Genomic DNA, 22,043 nt, shown 5'->3' on the forward strand with positions numbered 1-22,043 from the left:
TTGACCAGGTGCATCAGGTGAGTTGACCAGGTGCATCAGGTGAGTTGACCAGGTGCATCAGGTGAGTTGACCAGGTGCATCAGGTGAGTTGACCAGGTGCATCAAGGGAGGTTGACCAGGTGCATCAGGTGAGTTGACCAGGTGCATCAGGTGAGTTGACCAGGTGCATCAGGTGAGTTGACCAGGTGCATCAGGTGAGTTGACCAGGTGCATCAGGTGAGTTGACCAGGTGCATCAGGTGAGTTGACCAGGTGCATCAGGTGAGTTGACCAGGTGCATCAGGTGAGTTGACCAGGTGCATCAGGTGAGTTGACCAGGTGCATCAGGTGAGTTGACCAGGTGCATCAGGTGAGTTGACCAGGTGCATCAGGTGAGTTGACCAGGTGCATCAAGGGAGGTTGACCAGGTGCATCAGGTGAGTTGACCAGGTGCATCAGGTGAGTTGACCAGGTGCATCAGGTGAGTTGACCAGGTGCATCAGGTGAGTTGACCAGGTGCATCAGGTGAGTTGACCAGGTGCATCAGGTGAGTTGACCAGGTGCATCAGGTGAGTTGACCAGGTGCATCAGGTGAGTTGACCAGGTGCATCAGGTGAGTTGACCAGGTGCATCAGGTGAGTTGACCAGGTGCATCAGGTGAGTTCGTTCAGGGCTTCAACATACATGTAAACATCTGGGGGTCCCTGAGGAGAGTTTTGAGAACCACTGCACTAGACCAGCTGCCACCCACCTGATGTGAATGTGCTGCCCGCCCAGGGATGCAGTCTGGGGGCTGATGTGGATCTGTTGGCCCCCCAGGGATGCAGTCTGGGGGCTGATGTGGATCTGTTGGCCGTCGGCCGTCTGCAGGTGGGGGATCACCTGGTATTGGACCCCACCCCCAGACGACGGAATGTTTTGCACCTGGACAGGGACCAAAACATTAACATGACATAAAAACAGTGGCATTAGGTGGGCATGTTCTGAACACTGAACACAGATATAGTACAACACAGTAATCCACCACACATGTCTAACAAATAGACAATTATAAAAAGACAAGAATTCTCAGTCAGACAACATTCCCTTCTTTAAAAAAAAAAAAATGTGACCTTCTCCCAAATTTCGTAGTATCCAATTATTAGTAGCTACTATCTTGTCTCATTGCAACAACTCCCATACGGGCTCGGGAGAGACGAAGGTTGAAAGTCATGTGTCCTCCGAAACACGACCCAACCAAGCCGCACTGCTTCTTAACACAGCGCGCATCCAACCCGGAAGCCAGCCGCACCAAAGTGTCGGAGGAAACACCGTGCACCTGGCGACCTTGGTGAGCGCACACTGCGCCCGGCACGCCACAGGAGTCGCTGGTGCGCGATGAGACAAGGATATTCCTACCGGCCAAACCCTCCCTAACCCGGACAACGCTAGGCCAATTGTGCGTCGCCCCACGGACCTCCCGGTCGCGGCAGAGCCTGGGCTCGAACCCAGAGTCTCTGGTGGCACAGCTAGCCCTTAACCACTGCGCCACCCAGGAGGCCCTAACATTCCCTTCTATACACTCACTCACACACCTGGATGATCTGAAACTGCTGCTGCTGCACCTGCTGATTGGCTGCTACGGTGTTAGTCCCGCCCACAGCCTTCATCTTACGGCCTGCCGGAGCACTGTCATTGGCTGAAGTGGTGGCCAGCGTCACGGCGACGGGTTGATTGGCAGTGTCCTTGGCCATTTGGGGAGCAGTAGTGATGATCTGCCAGCCGTTTCCAGTGAACTGGGCAGGAACCAGTTCCATCTGCTGCTGAACCAGAGTCTGATTACCTGCTGCGTCGACAACTATATGACCCTGGAGCTGTCCACCCTGCACCTGCAAATAAACATACATAAACCATCAATAAAAGAATAGGAAAACGTCTTTGAACAAAGGTACTAAAGTAGGAACTTAAGTCTGATTCCCGGGTCGAGATGTATCTGGCCCCCCTGCAGCCAGAAGCCCATTCAACACAGAGACACTGAAAGTCTGCAGGTATAATGCCTTGGAACCTGTTCGCATGTAAAAGCCTTTATAGTTTATTATTATTATAGACCTTACATTTCCAACAACAGGTACGACAGCAACAACTTCAGTTATAGAGCTTTCAGAAAGTATTCACGCCCTTTGACCTTTTCAACATTTTGTTGTGTTACAGCCTGAATTAAAAATTCATTCAATTAAGATTTTTTTTGTCACAATACCCCATAATGTCAAAGTGGAATTGTTTTTCAAAATGTTTACAAATTCATTTAAAAAAATCTTAAATGTCTTGAGTCAATAAGTATTCAATCTCTTTGTTAAGGCAAGCCTAAATAAGTTCAGGAGTACACATTTGCTTAATAGGTCACATTAGTTGCATGGTATCACTGTGTGTGCAATAATGATGTTTGAATGACTACCTCATCTCTGTACCCCACACATCTAAGGTCCCTCAGTCAAACAGTGAATTTCAAACACAGATTCACCCACAAAGACCAGGGAGGTTTTCTAATGCCTCACAAAGAAGGGCTCCTATTGCTAGATGGGTAAACATTTAAAAAGCAGACATTGAATACCCCTTTGAGCATAGTGAAGTTATTAATTAAGCTCTGGAGGGCGTATCAATACACCCAGTCACTACAAAGATACAGGCGTATCAACACACCCAGTCACTACAGAGATACAGGCGTATCAATACACCCAGTCACTACAAAGATACAGGCGTATCAATACACCCAGTCACTACAGAGATACAGGCGTATCAATACACCCAGTCACTACAAAGATACAGGCGTATCAATACACCCAGTCACTACAGAGATACAGGCGTATCAATACATCCAGTCACTACAAAGATACAGGCGTATCAATACACCCAGTCACTACAGAGATACAGGCGTATCAATACACCCAGTCACTACAAAGATACAGGCGTATCAATACACCCAGTCACTACAGAGATACAGGCGTATCAATACACCCAGTCACTACAGAGATACAGGCGTATCAATACACCCAGTCACTACAAAGATACAGGCGTATCAATACACCCAGTCACTACAAAGATACAGGCGTATCAATACACCCAGTCACTACAGAGATACAGGCGTATCAATACATCCAGTCACTACAAAGATACAGGCGTATCAATACACCCAGTCACTACAAAGATACAGGCGTATCAATACACCCAGTCACTACAGAGATACAGGCGTATCAATACATCCAGTCACTACAAAGATACAGGCGTATCAATACACCCAGTCACTACAGAGATACAGGCGTATCAATACACCCAGTCACTACAAAGATACAGGCGTATCAATACACCCAGTCACTACAGAGATACAGGCGTATCAATACACCCAGTCACTACAGAGATACAGGCGTATCAATACACCCAGTCACTACAAAGATACAGGCGTATCAATACACCCAGTCACTACAAAGATACAGGCGTATCAATACATCCAGTCACTACAAAGATACAGGCGTATCAATACACCCAGTCACTACAGAGATACAGGCGTATCAATACACCCAGTCACTACAGAGATACAGGCGTATCAATACATCCAGTCACTACAAAGATACAGGCGTATCAATACACCCAGTCACTACAGAGATACAGGCGTATCAATACACCCAGTCACTACAGAGATACAGGCGTATCAATACACCCAGTCACTACAAAGATACAGGCGTATCAATACACCCAGTCACTACAAAGATACAGGCGTATCAATACACCCAGTCACTACAAAGATACAGGCGTATCAATACACCCAGTCACTACAAAGATACAGGCGTATCAACACACCCAGTCACTACAGAGATACAGGCGTATCAATACACCCAGTCACTACAAAGATACAGGCGTATCAATACACCCAGTCACTACAGAGATACAGCGCGTCACTACAAAGATCAATACACCCAGTCACTACAGAGATACAGGCGTATCAATACACCCAGTCACTACAGAGATACAGGCGTATCAATACATCCAGTCACTACAAAGTATCAATACACCCAGTCACTACAGATACAGGCGTACAATACCCAGTCACTACAAAGATACAGGCGTATCAATACACCCAGTCACTACAAAGATACAGGCGTATCAATACACCCAGTCACTACAGAGATACAGGCGTATCAATACACCCAGTCACTACAGAGATACAGGCGTATCAATACACCCAGTCACTACAGAGATACAGGCGTATCAATACACCCAGTCACTACAAAGATACAGGTGTATCAATACAACCAGTGACTACAAAGATACAGGTGTATCAATACACCCAGTCACTACAGAGATACAGGCGTATCAATACACCCAGTCACTACAAAGATACAGGTGTATCAATACACCCAGTCACTACAAAGATACAGGCGTATCAATACACCCAGTCACTACAGAGATACAGGCGTATCAATACACCCAGTCACTACAAAGATAGAGGCGTATCAATACACCCAGTCACTACAAAGATAGAGGCGTATCAATACACCCAGTCACTACAAAGATAGAGGTGTATCAATACACCCAGTCACTACAAAGATACAGACGTATCAATACACCCAGTCACTACAAAGATACAGGCGTATCAATACACCCAGTCACTACAAAGATAGAGGCGTATCAATACACCCAGTCACTACAAAGATACAGGCGTATTAATACACCCAGTCACTACAGAGATACAGACGTATCAATACACCCAGTCACTACAAAGATACAGGCGTATCAATACACCCAGTCACTACAAAGATACAGGCGTATCAATACACCCAGTCACTACAAAGATACAGGCGTATCAATACACCCAGTCACTACAGAGATACAGGTGTATCAATACACCCAGTCACTACAAAGATACAGGCGTATCAATACACCCAGTCACTACAAAGATACAGGCGTATCAATACACCCAGTCACTACAAAGATACAGGTGTATCAATACACCCAGTCACTACAAAGATACAGGCGTATCAATACACCCAGTCACTACAGAGATACAGGCGTATCAATACACCCAGTCACTACAGAGATACAGGTGTATCAATACACCCAGTCACTATAAAGATACAGGTGTCCTTCCTAACTCAGTTGCAGGATAGGGAAGAAACTGCTCAGGGATTTCACCATGAGGTCAAAGGTGACTTTAAAACAGTTACACAGTTTAATGGCTTTGATAGAAAACTGGGGATGGAGTAACTACAACATTGTAGTTACTCCACAACACTAACCTAATTGACAGAGTGAAGAAGGAAACCTGTACAGAGCACAAATATTTCAAAACATGCATCCTGTTTGCAACATTGCACTAAAGTAATTACTGCAGAAAATGTGGCAAAGCAATTCACTTTTTGTTCCTGAATACAAAGTGTTTTGTTTTGGGCAAACCCAACACACACATTACTGAGTACCACTCTCCAAATGTTCAAGCATAGTGGTGGCTGCATCGTGTTATGGGTATGCTTGTAATCGTCAAGGACTGGGGAGTATTTCAGGATAAAGAAATTAATGTAATAGAGCTAAGCACAGGCAAACTCTTAGAGGAAAATCTGGTACAGTCTACTTCCCAACAGACACTGGGAGGTGAATTCACTTTTCAGCAGGACAATAACCTAAAACACAAGGCCACATCTACACTGGAGTTGCTTACCAAGAAGACAGTGAATGTTCTTGAGTGGCAGAGTTACAGTTTTGACTTAACTCTGCTGAAAATATATGGCAAGACAAAAAAAATGGTCATCTAGCGATGATCAACACCCAATTTGACAGAGCTTGAATAATGTTCTGAAGAATAATGGGTAAATTTTGCCCACTTCAGGTGTGCAAAGCTCTTAGAGACCCACCTAGAAAGACTCACAGCTGTAATTGCTGCCAAAGGTGATTCGAACATGTGTGTAAATTTGATTTTCACTTTCTATACACTTTCTATACATTTGCAAACATTTCTAAAAACATGTTTTCACTTTGTTATTATGGGGTATTGTGTGTAGATTGGGTGAGAAAACAAGTAAATTAAATGCATTTTGAAGTGAGGCTGTAACACAACAACATGTGGAATAAATCAAGGGGAATGAATACTCTCTGAAGGCACTGTACATATTAATGCATTTAACCACCTGTCCCTCCACTCCTCCCTGAACTCCTATCTTACTGCAGGTTGCAGCCAGCAGGGCTAGAGGAGACGTCTGGGAATCCTAGGGAGAACACACACACACACCGAGAGAGAGATAAGGAGAAATGTAAAAAAATAGAACGCACATTCATACACAGAGAACATACAAAAATTGACAGAGAGAGAGACAGAGAGAGAGAGAGAGAGACAGAGAGAGAGAGAGCGAGAGAGAGACAGAGAGAGAGATAGAGAGACAGAGAGAGAGAGAGACAGAGAGACAGACAGAGAGAGAGACAGAGAGAGAGACAGAGAGAGAGACAGAGAGAGACAGAGAGAGAGACAGAGAGACAGAGAGAGAGACAGAGAGAGAGACAGAGAGAGACAGAGAGAGAGAGAGAGAGAGAGAGAGAGAGAGCGAGAGAGACAGAGAGAGAGAGCGAGACAGACAGACAGACAGACAGACAGACAGACAGACAGACAGACAGACAGACAGAAAGAGAGAGAGATCAACATTCAGAAAATAGCTGTAAAAATCTACAAAGACCTAAAAGGAAGCGATTCCCAAACCTTCCATAACAAAGCCATCACCTACAGGGACATGAACCTGGAGAAGAGTCCCCTAAGCAAGCTGGTCCTTTGTTCACAAACACAAACAGACCCCACAGAGCCCCAGGACAGCAACACAATTAGATGCAACCAAATCACAAGAAAACAAAAAGAGAATTACATTGTAAAGAATTAACCAAAAAAAACTTTGCAAACTGGAATGCTTTCTGGCCCTAATCAGAGAGTACATGGTGGCAGAATACCTGACCACAGTGACTGACCCAAATTTAAGGAAATCTTTGACTATGTACAGACTCAGTGAGCATAGCCTTGCTATTGAGAAAGGTAGACCTGGCTCTCAAGAGAAGACAGGCTATGTGCACACTGCCCACAAAATGAGATGATTTACACAGACCCACAAAGAATTCAAAAAACAAATCCAATTTTGATTAACTCCCATATCTACAAGGTGAAATACCACAACGTGACATCACAGCAGCAATATTTGTGACCTCGTTCCACAATAAAAGGGCAACCAGTGAAGAACAAACACATGCTTATTATCTATTTCACTTGCTTTGGCAACGTAAACATATGTTTCCCATACCAATAAAGCCCTTAAATTGAATTGAGACAGAGAGAGAGAAGAGACAGAGAGAGAGAAGAGACAGAGAGAGAGAAGAGACAGAGAGAGACAGAGAGAGAGAAGAAAGAGAGAAGAGACAGAGAAGAGAGAGAGGCATTAGAGAGACATTAGAGAGAGAAGAGACAGAGAGAGACAGAGAGAGACATTAGAGAGAGAAGAGACAGAGAGAGAGACAGAGAGAGAGACATTAGAGAGAGAGAGAAGAGACAGAGAGAGAGAAGAGACAGAGAGAGAGAAGAAAGAGAGAAGAGACAGAGAAGAGAGAGAGGCATTAGAGAGACAGAGAGAGAAGAGACAGAGAGAGACAGAGAGAGACATTAGAGAGAGAAGAGACAGAGAAGAGAGAGAGACATTAGAGAGACAGAGAGAGAAGAGACAGAGAGAGAGACAGAGAGAGAGACATTAGAGAGAGAGAGAGAAGAGACAGAGAGAAGAGAGAGACAGTAGAGAGAGACAGAGAGAGAGACATTAGAGAGAGACAGAGAGAGAGAGAAGAGAGAGACAGTAGAGAGAGACAGAGAGAGAGACATTAGAGAGAGACAGCGAGAGAGAGAGAGAGAGAAGAGAGAGAGAGAAGAGAGAGACAGAGAGAGAGACATTAGAGAGAGAGAGAGATAGAAGAGACAGACAGTAGAGAGAGAAAAGACAGAGACAATAGAGAGAAGAGACAGAGAGACAGTGTGACATCACAGCAGCAAGATTTGTGACCTGTTGCCACGAGAAAAGGGCAACCAGTGAAGAACACACACCATTGTAAATACAACCCATATTTATGCTTATTTATTTTATCTTGTGTCCTTCACCATTTCTACATTGTTAAAATACGGTATATATATATAATATGACATTTGTAATGTCTTTATTGTTTTGAAACTTCTGTATGTGTAATGTTTACTGTTCATTTTTATTGTTTATTTCACTTTATATATTCACTTTATATATTATCTACCTCACTTGCTTTGGCAATGTTAACACATGTTTCCCATGTCAATAAAGCCCTTGAATTGAAATTGAGAGAGACAGTAGAGAGAGAAGAGACAGAGACAGTAGAGAGAAGAGACAGAGACAGTAGAGAGAAGAGACAGACAGAAGAGACAGAGACAGTAGAGAGAAGAGACAGAGACAGTAGAAAGAGACAGAGACAGTAGAGAGAAAAGACAGACAGAAGAGACAGAGACAGTAGAGAGAAGAGATAGAGACAGTAGAGAGAAGAGACAGACAGAAGAGACAGAGACAGTAGAGAGAGAAGAGACAGCGAGAGAGAGAGAAGAGACAGAGACAGTAGAGAGAGAAGAGACAGTAGATACAGAGACAGTAGAGAGAGAAGAGACAGAGACAGTAGAGAGAAGAGACAGAGACAGTAGAGAGAAGAGACAGAGACAGTAGAGAGAGAAGAGACAGTAGAGAGAGACAGAGACAGTCAAGAGAGACAGAGACAGTCAAGAGAGACAGAGACAGTAGAGAGAGAAGAGACAGAGACAGTAGAGAGAGAAGAGACAGTAGAGAGAGACAGAGACAGTAGAGAGAGAAGAGACAGAGACAGTAGAGAGAAATGACAAAGACAGTAGAGAGAGAAGAGACAGAGACAGTAGAGAGAAATGACAAAGACAGTAGAGAGAGAAGAGACAGAGACAGTAGAGAGAAGAGACAGTAGAGAGAGAAGAGACAGAGACAGTAGAGAGAAGAGACAGTAGAGAGAGAAGAGACAGAGACAGTAGGGAGAGAAGAGACAGTAGAGAGAAGAGACAGTAGAGAGAGAAGAGACAAGAGACAGTAGAGAGATAAGAGACAGAGACAGTAGAGAGATAAGAGACAGAGACAGTAGGGAGAGAAGAGACAGAGACAGTAGAGCGCAATAGAGAATAGAAGTGTGTAGTATAACAGGAAGTGAGTGTGTGGGTGTGAGAGCCACAATTCTCTGTTCTCTCAGAGCAGCGGAAGAGAAGCCTCCCTCTCTCTCTCTCTCTCCACCCTCTCACTCTCACTCTCTCCGCCCTCTCACTCTCTCTCTCAGAGAAAAGGATCTAGGTCGTGGGCAAATATTTAATGTCACACACATACACAGCACACCTAGAAATCTGTCTGTAGAGACAGCTTGTGTTATTTTTTCACAGAAGCTACAGAAGTCGATATCAACACTAGAGTCAAACCCAGCTACGGAAATGCTCTGAAAAATATAAAATACATATTCACTCTTATACAGTAATATGCATATCTCATAGACATTGAGGCAAAGACACAAGTCCATTATTGGTGTTGAAAGACATTGTGCAATCCTCTGAACTCGGCCTCTATACAGAACCCGGAAGTGGTGTGTATGTGTCTGGGGGCGGGGTCCAGTCTACCTGTGATCCGGAACGTTTGCCTTTCTTGCCTGGTTTCCCTTCTTCTGATCCTGACACTTCAGTCTTCTGATCTGAGAACCATCAAATCAAATACTTGATCAACAATCAAAAGACTGTCACTCGAGGACTGAGTGATTAGTGATCACCTTTATCAATAACACTGTGAGTGAAGGGATATACGATGCCGTTATTTCCCTGCACGTGGTTTTATAACAGTGTAGTTGCACCATATGGTTAAACTCCTGGCCCTAAAGGCATATGCAGTGATCGGAACCTTATTAGAGACTGTATTACAATGAAACATGTAGGCTATTGTCTCTTATTTAGGAAAACGCTATTTCCTCAAAGGGTTATTCTGGATATCAGGCAGGCTACGTGCGCAGAAAGAGAGGGAGAGAGGGTGGAGACGGACAAGAGAGGGGGAGGGTACCTACCACTCATAACGCATTCATAAACCGGAGAGGAGAGGCTACGGGAGAAAGGCCGGCTGAAGCACCGGGGAAGGACGGCCTATTTTCTCCGCGAATGGCTCGCGCTGGGGCTGTGGCGTCGCTCCGGTTAGCACCGAAACCACCCACCCGCCAGGAAGGGCGGTACCAAGCTCGGGCAACAATCAAACCTCCCGTTATAACGGGGAAGAGTCCGTTGTCCGCGCCCGAAGCCCCTCAAAACCAACCGAAAACACACTTTAACGACCGTCGCGCGTAAAATTCTATTAACGGAAGAAGAAAAATCAAGTGTTTGCATAAATGTATCCTGATCGAAGTTGGTAGTGTGTGTGTTCGCGTTAGGCCCACCCACTTTCATTTACCCAACACCCCTCTCTCTCTCGCCTCTCTTTCTGCCGCTGCTGTTTCTGTCGCTAAGTAGCCTAGAACAAGCCTTTCCAACGATCTTCATGCAAAAACACCCCTTATAAATAGCACTATTGTATGTCCATTCTTTATAGTTGCACTGTATAATTGCATCTGGAGACAGATATCTGTGGCTTTTTGTGGGCGGTGTGCTCCTCCCACATATTCAGATTGGATGGCATACTCGGTCTGCGAGGGTTGAGATGGGAGTTGTATTTGGCGAAGCCTCGCCTTCAAAATGTGTTATGGCGGCAGGGACTCCATCTTCCAGCCTGCTTTGCGGTCAGCTGGGTTGGCTCGTCACTTGTTAACACAGCCACACAGTCATAAACCCCGCCCATTTCTAAAATTGTTCTTCTTAAAATCAGACTTTAAACCGAACTCTATCCACACCGCTAACCGTATGACTAACCCTAAACGTAAGACCCAAAAGCACATTTTTATTTTATTGTCATTCATTTTTACAATGTAGCCCATTTTAAAAATTTGTGGCTGTACTATCTAGTGGGAACAAGAGTGTTGGGTTGGTGTAGGTTATTCCGTCCTCTTTTTAACAAGAGCTTCTCAATTCAATTCCAAGGGCTTTATTGGCATGGGACACATGTTAACACTTCCAAAGAAAGTGAAATAAACCAAAAAAATAACAGTAAACACGTTTCAATAGAATAGACATTTCAAATGTCATGCTATGGCACTGTGTTATAACGATGTGTGAATAGTTAAAAGGGAAATTAAATCAATATAAATATGGGTTGTATTTACAATGGTGTTTGTTCTTCACTGGTTGCCCTTTTCTTGTGGCAACAGGTCACAAATCTTGCTGCTGTGATGTCACACTGTCTCTCTGTCTCTTCTCTCTATTGTCTCTGTCTTTTCTCTCTCTACTGTCTGTCTCTTCTATCTCTCTCTCTCTCTAATGTCTCTCTCTCTGTCTCTCTCTTCTCTCTCTCTCTTCTCTCTCTCTCTCTCTCTCTCTCTCTCGCTGTCTCTCTCTAATGTCTCTCTCTCTGTCTCTCTCTACTGTCTCTCTCTTCTCTCTCTCTCTCTCTGTCTCTCTCTAATGTCTCTCTCTCTGTCTCTCTCTACTGTCTCTCTCTTCTCTCTGTCTCTCTCATTTCACTCCATAGATACAGGAGTTCATCAAAATTGGGTTTGTTTTCAAATTCTTTGTGGGTCTGTGTAATCTGAGGGAAATATGTGTCTCTAATACGGTCATACATTTGGCAGGAGGTTAGGAAGTGCAGCTCAGTTTCCACCTCAGTTTATAAGGGCCAGTCTCTGTCTCCTTCTCTCTATCATAAGGATGTCTTTCACCCTCTCCTTCTCTCTTATTATACAGGTCAGTATTTCTCCCCATCTCTCTCCCTCTGTATGTTAATCAGTATCTCTCTCTTTCTGTTTCACAAGTTCTCTCTCATTTGATCTGTGGAACAGCTATTATAACTGGTGTGTATAACAGGGTCCACGGATTTACCAAAAGTCACACACACACACACACACACACACACACACACACACACACACACACACACACACACACACACACACACACACACACACACACACACACACACACACACACACACACACACACACACACACACACACACACACCTCCCGTACACTCAACTCAGTTTAAACCCAACACAAGGAATGTATCTGATTGTTAGCGCACTCTCATTACCCTACAACAACACCCCCGTTCCCCTTGAATGTGCTTCACTTCACTACCCCTCAAGGATTACATTCAACTATCTAGATGCCGCAGGAGGCTGCTGAGGGGAGGATCATGTGTTCCAGCTCATGGTAATGGCTGGAACAGAGCAAAAGGAATGGCATCAAACCCCTGGAAACCATGGAAACCAAGTGTTTCATGTATTTGATCATCCCGATTCCGCTCCGGTCTGTTATTAAGGTGCCACCAACCTCCTGTGCTAGATGACCCAAACTGCTACTAGAGCCATTAAGGATTACATCTATCCAAACCCCAAACTCCTACCACAGCCATTAAGGATTACATCTATCCAAACCCCAAACTCCTACCACAGCCATTAAGGATTACATCTATCCAAACCCCAAACTCCTACCACAGCCATTAAGGATAACATCTATCCATCTATACAAACCCCAAACTCCTACCACAGCCATTAAGGATAACATCTATCCATCTATCCAAACCCCAAACTCCTACCACAGCCATTAAGGATTACATCTATCCATCTATCCATACCCCAAACTCCTACCACAGCCATTAAGGATTACATCTATCCATCTATCCAAACCCCAAACTCCTACCACAGCCATTAAGGATAACATCTATCCATCTATACAAACCCCAAACTCCTACCACAGCCATTAAGGATAACATCTATCCATCTATCCAAACCCCAAACTCCTACCACAGCCATTAAGGATAACATCTATCCATCTATACAAACCCCAAACTCCTACCACAGCCATTAATGATAACATCTATCCATCTATCCAAACCCCAAACTCCTACCACAGCCATTAAGGATTACATCTATCCATCTATCCAAACCCCAAACTCCTACCACAGCCATTAAGGATTACATCTATCCATCTATCCAAACCCCAAACTCCTACCACAGCCATTAAGGATTACATCTATCCAAACCCCAAACTCCTACCACAGCCATTAAGGATTACATCTATCCATCTATCCAAACCCCAAACTCCTACCACAGCCATTAAGGATAACATCTATCCATCTATCCAAACCCCAAACTCCTACCACAGCCATTAAGGATAACATCTATCCATCTATCCAAACCCCAAACTCCTACCACAGCCATTAAGGATTACATCTATCCATCTATCCAAACCCCAAACTCCTACCACAGCCATTAAGGATAACATCTATCCAAACCCCAAACTCCTACCACAGCCATTAAGGATTACATCTATCCATCTATCCAAACCCCAAACTCCTACCACAGCCATTAAGGATTACATCTATCCAAACCCCAAACTCCTACCACAGCCATTAAGGATTACATCTATCCATCTATCCAAACCCCAAACTCCTACCACAGCCATTAAGGATAACATCTATCCATCTATCCAAACCCCAAACTCCTACCACAGCCATTAAGGATAACATCTATCCATCTATCCAAACCCCAAACTCCTACCACAGCCATTAAGGATTACATCTATCCAAACCCCAAACTCCTACCACAGCCATTAAGGATTACATCTATCCAAACCCCAAACTCCTACCACAGCCATTAAGGATTACATCTATCCATCTATCCAAACCCCAAACTCCTACCACAGCCATTAAGGATAACATCTATCCATCTATCCAAACCCCAAACTCCTACCACAGCCATTAAGGATTACATCTATCCATCTATCCAAACCCCAAACTCCTACCACAGCCATTAAGGATAACATCTATCCATCTATCCAAACCCCAAACTCCTACCACAGCCATTAAGGATTACATCTATCCATCTATCCAAACCCCAAACTCCTACCACAGCCATTAAGGATTACATCTATCCAAACCCCAAACTCCTACCACAGCCATTAAGGATTACATCTATCCATCTATCCAAACCCCAAACTCCTACCACAGCCATTAAGGATTACATCTATCCATCTATCCAAACCCCAAACTCCTACCACTGCCATTAAGGATAACATCTATCCATCTATACAAACCCCAAACTCCTACCACAGCCATTAAGGATTACATCTATCCAAACCCCAAACTCCTACCACAGCCATTAAGGATAACATCTATCCATCTATCCAAACCCCAAACTCCTACCACAGCCATTAAGGATTACATCTATCCATCTATCCAAACCCCAAACTCCTACCACAGCCATTAAGGATTACATCTATCCAAACCCCAAACTCCTACCACAGCCATTAAGGATTACATCTATCCATCTATCCAAACCCCAAACTCCTACCACAGCCATTAAGGATAACATCTATCCAAACCCCAAACTCCTACCACAGCCATTAAGGATTACATCTATCAAAACCCCAAACTCCTACCACAGCCATTAAGGATTACATCTATCCATCTATCCAAACCCCAAACTCCTACCACAGCCATTAAGGATTACATCTATCCAAACCCCAAACTCCTACCACAGCCATTAAGGATTACATCTATCCATCTATCCAAACCCCAAACTCCTACCACAGCCATTAAGGATAACATCTATCCATCTATACAAACCCCAAACTCCTACCACAGCCATTAAGGATTACATCTATCCAAACCCCAAACTCCTACCACAGCCATTAAGGATTACATCTATCCATCTATCCAAACCCCAAACTCCTACCACAGCCATTAAGGATTACATCTATCCAAACCCCAAACTCCTACCACAGCCATTAAGGATAACATCTATCCATCTATCCAAACTCCAAACTCCTACCACAGCCATTAAGGATTACATCTATCCATCTATCCAAACCGCAAACTCCTACCACAGCCATTAAGGATTACATCTATCCATCTATCCAAACCCCAAACTCCTACCACAGCCATTAAGGATAACATCTATCCAAACCCCAAACTCCTACCACAGCCATTAAGGATTACATCTATCCATCTATCCAAACCCCAAACTCCTACCACAGCCATTAAGGATAACATCTATCCATCTATCCAAACCCCAAACTCCTACCACAGCCATTAAGGATTACATCTATCCATCTATCCAAACCCCAAACTCCTACCACAGCCATTAAGGATAACATCTATCCAAACCCCAAACTCCTACCACAGCCATTAAGGATTACATCTATCCATCTATCCAAACCCCAAACTCCTACCACAGCCATTAAGGATAACATCTATCCATCTATCCAAACCCCAAACTCCTACCACAGCCATTAAGGATTACATCTATCCAACCCCCAAACTCCTACCACAGCCATTAAGGATTACATCTATCCATCTATCCAACCCCCAAACTCCTACCACAGCCATTAAGGATTACATCTATCCATCTATCCAACCCCCAAACTCCTACCACAGCCATTAAGGATAACATCTATCCAAACCCCAAACTCCTACCACAGCCATTAAGGATTACATCTATCCATCTATCCAAACCCCAAACTCCTACCACAGCCATTAAGGATTACATCTATCCATCTATCCAAACCCCAAACTCCTACCACAGCCATTAAGGATTACATCTATCCATCTATCCAAACCCCAAACTCCTACCACAGCCATTAAGGATTACATCTAGCCATCTATCCAAACCCCAAACTCCTACCACAGCCATTAAGGATAACATCTATCCATCTATACAAACCCCAAACTCCTACCACAGCCATTAAGGATAACATCTATCCAAACCCCAAACTCCTACCACAGCCATTAAGGATAACATCTATCCAAACCCCAAACTCCTACCACAGCCATTAAGGATAACATCTATCCATCTATACAAACCCCAAACTCCTACCACAGCCATTAAGGATTACATCTATCCAAACCCCAAACTCCTACCACAGCCATTAAGGATAACATCTATCCATCTATCCAAACCGCAAACTCCTACCACAGCCATTAAGGATTACATCTATCCAAACCCCAAACTCCTACCACAGCCATTAAGGATTACATCTATCCATCTATCCAAACCCCAAACTCCTACCACAGCCATTAAGGATAACATCTATCCATCTATACAAACCCCAAACTCCTACCACAGCCATTAAGGATTACATCTATCCATCTATCCAAACCCCAAACTCCTACCACAGCCATTAAGGATAACATCTATCCAAACCCCAAACTCCTACCACAGCCATTAAGGATTACATCTATCCATCTATCCAAACCCCAAACTCCTACCACAGCCATTAAGGATAACATCTATCCATCTATCCAAACCCCAAACTCCTACCACAGCCATTAAGGATAACATCTATCCAAACCCCAAACTCCTACCACAGCCATTAAGGATTACATCTATCCATCTATCCAAACTCCAAACTCCTACCACTGCCATTAAAAGGTGCACTGTGCAGAAACCGCTCCTCCATTTCCTGGTTGTGTTGCCTATTTTTAGGTTTATGTGACTAAAGAAACAAATATAGTGTAGAGAATCATTGTACTATCTAAACCACTGAAATATTTTCCATAACCAAAAATATATTTGCAGCTGTTTTAATCTAGTGTACAAAACTGAAAGTAAAGACACACAAACAAAAAAACTTTGTGGAAAATTCAACCCAAAACAATTCTTTGGTATTTGTTTCATTAGTCCACAGTTGATATACTCCCAACATGTTTTGCATGTCAGCAATCAAGTTTTCAAGATATACTGTATCACTTTCAAAATACATTTTCATATGATTCAAAATGCATCAAACCGGTTGTATTTCTGTATTTTGTAAGTTATACATCTTGAAAACTTGATTGATGACATGCAAAACATCTTGGCACTATATCAACAATGGATTAGTGAAACAAATACCAAAAGATAACTCCACCCAAAAGCTGTCCTTTAAAGGGAAGCAAAGAAATAGAGCACACAGAACAGATCTACCGCTTGTGAGACTTGCTTTCAATGAGAATGACAGATCTATAACTCACATTTCTATGTGAATTATGTCAGGTCAGCTACTACAGACATTAAGAATTACATCTATCTAGACACAATCAAATCTAGAATCGGCTTTCTATTTCGCAACAAAGCCTCACTCACGCCGACAAATTTACCTTAGTAAAACTGACTATCCTACCGATCCTCGACTTCGGCGATGTCATCTACAAAATAGCTTCCAATACTCTACTCAGAAAACTGGATGCAGTCTATCACAGTGCCATCTGTTTGGTTACCAAATCACCTTATACCACCCACCACTATGACCTGTATGCTCTAGTCGCCAGACCCACTGGCTCCAGGTCATCTATAAGTCTATGCTAGGTAAAGGTCCGCCTTATCTCAGTTCACTGGTCACGATAACAACACCCACCCGTAGCACATGTTCCAGCAGGTATATCTCACTGATCATCCCCAAAGCCAACACCTCATTTGGCCACCTTTCCTTCCAGTTCTCTGTTGCCAATGACTGGAACAAATTGCAAAAAAACAAAAAAACAAAAAAAAAATCGCTGAAGTTGGAGACTTTTATTTCCCTTACCAACTTTAACATCAACTATCTGAGCTATCTGAGCAGCTAACCAATCACTGCAGCTGTACATAGTCCATCTGTAAATAGCCCACCCAATCTCTCATCCCCATACTGTTTTTATTTTATTTACTGCTCTTTTGCACACCAGTATCTCTACTTGCACATCATCATGTATATGCCATTTAGCAGACGCTTTTATCCAAAGCGACTTACAGTCATGTGTGCATACATTCTACGTATGGGTGGTCCCGGGGATCGAACCCACTACCCTGGCGTTACAAGCGCCATGCTCTACCAACTGAGCTACAGAAGGACCATGTGCTCATTTATCACCCCAGTGTTAATCTGCTAAATTGTAATTATTCGCTCCTATGGCCTATTTATTGCCCACCTCCACCTCCTCCTCTCCGCTTTTTGAACACACTGTATATAGACTTTCTTTTCTCTACTGTGTCATTGACTTGTCTTGTTTATTGTTTACTCCATGTGTAACTCTGTGTTGTTGTCTGTGTCACACTGCTTAGCTTTAGCTTGGCCAGGTCGCAGTTGTAAATGAGAACTTGTTCTCAACTGGCCTACCTGGTTAAATAAAGGCGTTCTCAACTAGCCTACCTGGTTAAATAAAGGCGTTCTCAACTGGTCTACCTGGTTAAATAAAGGTGTTCTCAACTAGCCTACCTGGTTAAATAAAGGCGTTCTCAACTGGCCTACCTGGTTAAATAAAGGCGTTCTCAACTAGCCTACCTGGTTAAATAAAAACAATTAAAAACACACCAAACTGCTAATAAAGCCATTGTCAAACACACAAATAGACAGAAACCAGCCAGTAAACATAACTTCAGTTCTTTATTCAGATTCAAAGTGTCCACTGTGTTAAAACCTATATTTATAACAAAGTGTATTAAAAACAGTACACGCCAAAGGTATCCACTTGTATCGGCTATGGTCTATATTCACGTTTGAGTAATTTAGGAGACACTAACTCTGTGAAAGGTCTTACCATCAGGGACGTAGTGGTAAAATAGGTGGGTAAACTCTCCAGTGACGTAAACACTAACTATGCTAATTTAGCGTAATAATACCTGTGTAAACGTTATTTTCCAAATAAAATGTAGGCAATTTAAAAGTTTGTTTTTTACCCTCCGCTTCATCCCACATCTAATATAAAGTTTGCCTCCACTGCCTGACTGTTGTTGCATAAAAATATGATTACATTTTTTTTTTTTAAAGAACTTCAACCTTTCATGACTATTTTACAACATCTGTTGTCCATGGATGGTACAAGCAACAGCATTGTCTTAACCCACGTAGAAAAGTAGCCCATCAACATCAAAAGTCACCATACATAAAAACAAACAAGTAGTAAGGTTGCATTTAGACAGCCAGAACAATTCTGACCCCCTCTGGTGGTGTTCTGACCAATCACATTTGATCTTTTCGCTAAATATTTTTAAGAGCTGATCTGATTGGTCAAAAGACCAGAATTGAGCTGCTTGTCAAAATGCTGAACCACATATCTCCATCCGTGTCACTCAACCTTTTTAGTAGCAGTGTTCAACAAGTTATGGTTTTCCTGGGTTGTGTTCAGTAGGGCACACCATAGCAAAACATTCTGCAAATGGTAAATATACACTCCCGTACATATTTATTTGGACAGTGTAGCTAAAAACCTTTAATTTGGCTCTATACTCCAGCATTTTGAGATTTGAGATCAAATGTTAAATAAGGTATTGCGTCATTTTGGAGTCACTTTTATTGTAAATAAGAATAGAATACATTTCTGAACACTACATTAATGTGGACGCTACCACGATTACGCATAATCATGAATTAAAATCGTGAACAACGATGAGTGAGAAAGTTAAGAGGAACAAAGATAATTACCCCCCTAAGATATGCTAACCTCTCACTATCACCAATAACGGGTGAGTTTAGCATTATGATATTTATACCTCTACCATTCATTTCTATTGGGCACAACAATCTCAAAACACAACAAAAACAAACTACAAACGTTTGTAGAGCGACAAGCTAGACGTAGTCATTGTGTGCTAGGAATATGAAACCACATACTAAACTTGACTACTTTAATACAATTAAGTGACTTTGTCCAAATACTTATGACACCTTCAAAATGGGGACTGGATACATAAAGTGCTTTCATTTTTAAAAACAGTAAAAACAGATATGTATGAAAATACCCTTAAATTAAAGTTTACATTTCCAATAGTTCCGTTCTGAACAGATCCATAATATATATATATTTTTTTACAACCAGCAAAATAAAGTTCTGAACCGGTTCGACCCAAACTAACTGTGGCTAGAGCAGCTTGCTATAGAGTGGGGCAAGCTAAAGTTGTTTACATGTGTGATGGCCAGACAAGAGTAGGACTCGAGATGCTATACAGCCATCTTCTTCGGCGCCACATGGCTAATGGCGCCACATGGCTAATGGCGCCACATGGCTAATGGCGCCACATGGCTAATGGCGCCACATGGCTAATGGCGCCACATGGCTAATGGCGCCACAGGAGATGGCTGCCGTTTTACGATCATCGGCGGGGCTGTAGTGGAGCAGGTTGAGAACTCCAAGTTCCTTGGTGTTTACATCACCAACAAACTATCATGGTCCAAACACACTAAGGCAGTCGTGAAGAGGGCACGACAAAGTCTATTCCCCCTCAGGACACTGAAAAGATGTGGCATGGGTCCTCAGATCCTCAAAAGGTTCTACAGCTGCACCATCGAGAGTCTCCTGGTTGCATCACTGCCTGGTATGGAAACTGCTCTGCCTCCGACCGCAAGGCACTACAGAGGGTAGTGCGTACGGCCCAGTACATCACTGGGGCAAAGCTTCCTGCCATCCAGGACCTCTATACCAGGCGGTGTCAGAGGAAGACCCTAAAAATGGTCAAAGACTCCAGCCACCCTAGTCAAGGACTGTTCGCTCTACTACCGCACGGCAAGCGGTACCGGAGCGTCAAGTCAAGGTCCAAAAGGCTCTTTTAACAGCTTCTACCCCCCAAGCTATAAGACTCCTGAACAGCTAATCAAAGGGCTACCCAGACCCCTTTTACATTGCTGCTACTCTCTTTATATAATCTACTCGTGGTCACTTTAATAACTCTACCTACATGTACATATTACCTCAATTACCTCGACTAGACTCTGTACCGGTACCCCCCGTATATAGCCTCCACATAGACTCCGTACCCCCTGTATATAGCCTCCACATAGACTCCGTACCCTCTGTATATAGCCTCCACATTGACCCTGTACTGGTACCCCCTGTATATAGCCTCCACATTGACCCTGTACTGGTACCCCCTGTATATAGCCTCCACATTGACCCTGTACTGGTACCCCCTGTATATGGCCTCCACATTGACTCTGTACTGGTACCCCCTGTATATAGCCTCCACATTGGCTCTGTACCGGTACCCCCTGTATATAGCCTCCACATTGACTCTGTACTGGTACCCCCTGTATATAGCCTCCACATTGACTCTGTACTGGTACTCCCTGTATATAGCCTCCACATTGACTTGGTACCGGTACCCCCTGTATATAGCCTCCACATTGACTCTGTACTGGTACTCCCTGTATATAGCCTCCACATTGACTCTGTACTGGTACTCCCTGTATATAGCCTCCACATTGACTCTGTACTGGTACTCCCTGTATATAGCCTCCACATTGACTCTGTACTGGTACCCCCTGTATATAGCCTCCACATTGACTCTGTACTGGTACTCCCTGTATATAGCCTCCACATTGACTCTGTACTGGTACCCCCTGTATATAGCCTCCACATTGACTCTGTACTGGTACCCCCTGTACATAGCCTCCACATTGACTCTGTACTGGTACTCCCTGTACATAGCCTCGCTACTGTTATTATACTGCTGCTGTTTAATTATTTGTTACTCTTATCTTTTCTTAAAAGCTATTAAGGCATTCTTGGTAGACTACATGCACACGCATAGGAAATGATTTTCAGCTGGCAGGCAGACGCTGGATGAAGTTTGATTGACAGAGGGTGGGATTTTGCAAAGGAGCTTTTACATTTTTTTGTGGGACTGAAAAAAAAAAATGCCCAGAACATTTATGAACCAGTTCCCATAATTTTAAAATAACAATTCTGTTCCCGTATAGTATAGATTACGGTTACTAGTCCAACGCTCTAACCACTAGGCTACTCTGCCGCCCACCCCACCTCATAAAACATTTGATCTCAAATCCAAAATGGTGGATAGACATAAATCAAATCTTTCTGCTTCACTGTCCAAATAAATACTGAATAACATATGATATTACTTATTACAGTTCTTCCTGCAGAATGTCAGGTACTACCTTCCGTTTCAAATCGTCGTG

At 43.2% G+C, this 22,043-nt stretch overlaps 2 protein-coding genes across 3 annotated transcripts in view; both read right to left on the reverse strand.

Moving 5' to 3' along the window:
• Nucleotides 1-10,671, reverse strand: part of LOC118376569 (transcription factor Sp4-like) — a 33,231-nt gene extending 22,560 nt beyond the window's left edge. Inside the window, exons 1-5 of the mRNA XM_052471802.1 lie at nucleotides 10,101-10,671; nucleotides 9,667-9,737; nucleotides 6,134-6,211; nucleotides 1,553-1,846; nucleotides 663-902 (exon numbers count right to left, since the gene is read on the reverse strand). Coding sequence (XP_052327762.1) covers nucleotides 663-902; nucleotides 1,553-1,846; nucleotides 6,134-6,211; nucleotides 9,667-9,737; nucleotides 10,101-10,107 — 690 coding nt within the window. The 5' untranslated portion in view covers nucleotides 10,108-10,671. The remainder of the gene's footprint in view (nucleotides 1-662; nucleotides 903-1,552; nucleotides 1,847-6,133; nucleotides 6,212-9,666; nucleotides 9,738-10,100) is intronic.
• A 7,825-nt stretch (nucleotides 10,672-18,496) lies between these two features.
• Nucleotides 18,497-22,043, reverse strand: part of LOC118376570 (cell division cycle-associated 7-like protein) — a 26,094-nt gene continuing 22,547 nt past the window's right edge. For both annotated transcript variants that reach the window (XM_035763276.2, XM_035763277.2), the window contains exon 11: nucleotides 18,497-22,043. This exon is cut by the window's right edge and continues 395 nt beyond it. The gene's annotated coding sequence lies outside the window, so the exon portion shown is untranslated.

Source organism: Oncorhynchus keta, chromosome 19 (assembly GCF_023373465.1).
Source record: "Oncorhynchus keta strain PuntledgeMale-10-30-2019 chromosome 19, Oket_V2, whole genome shotgun sequence".
Classification (NCBI taxonomy): domain Eukaryota; kingdom Metazoa; phylum Chordata; class Actinopteri; order Salmoniformes; family Salmonidae; genus Oncorhynchus; species Oncorhynchus keta.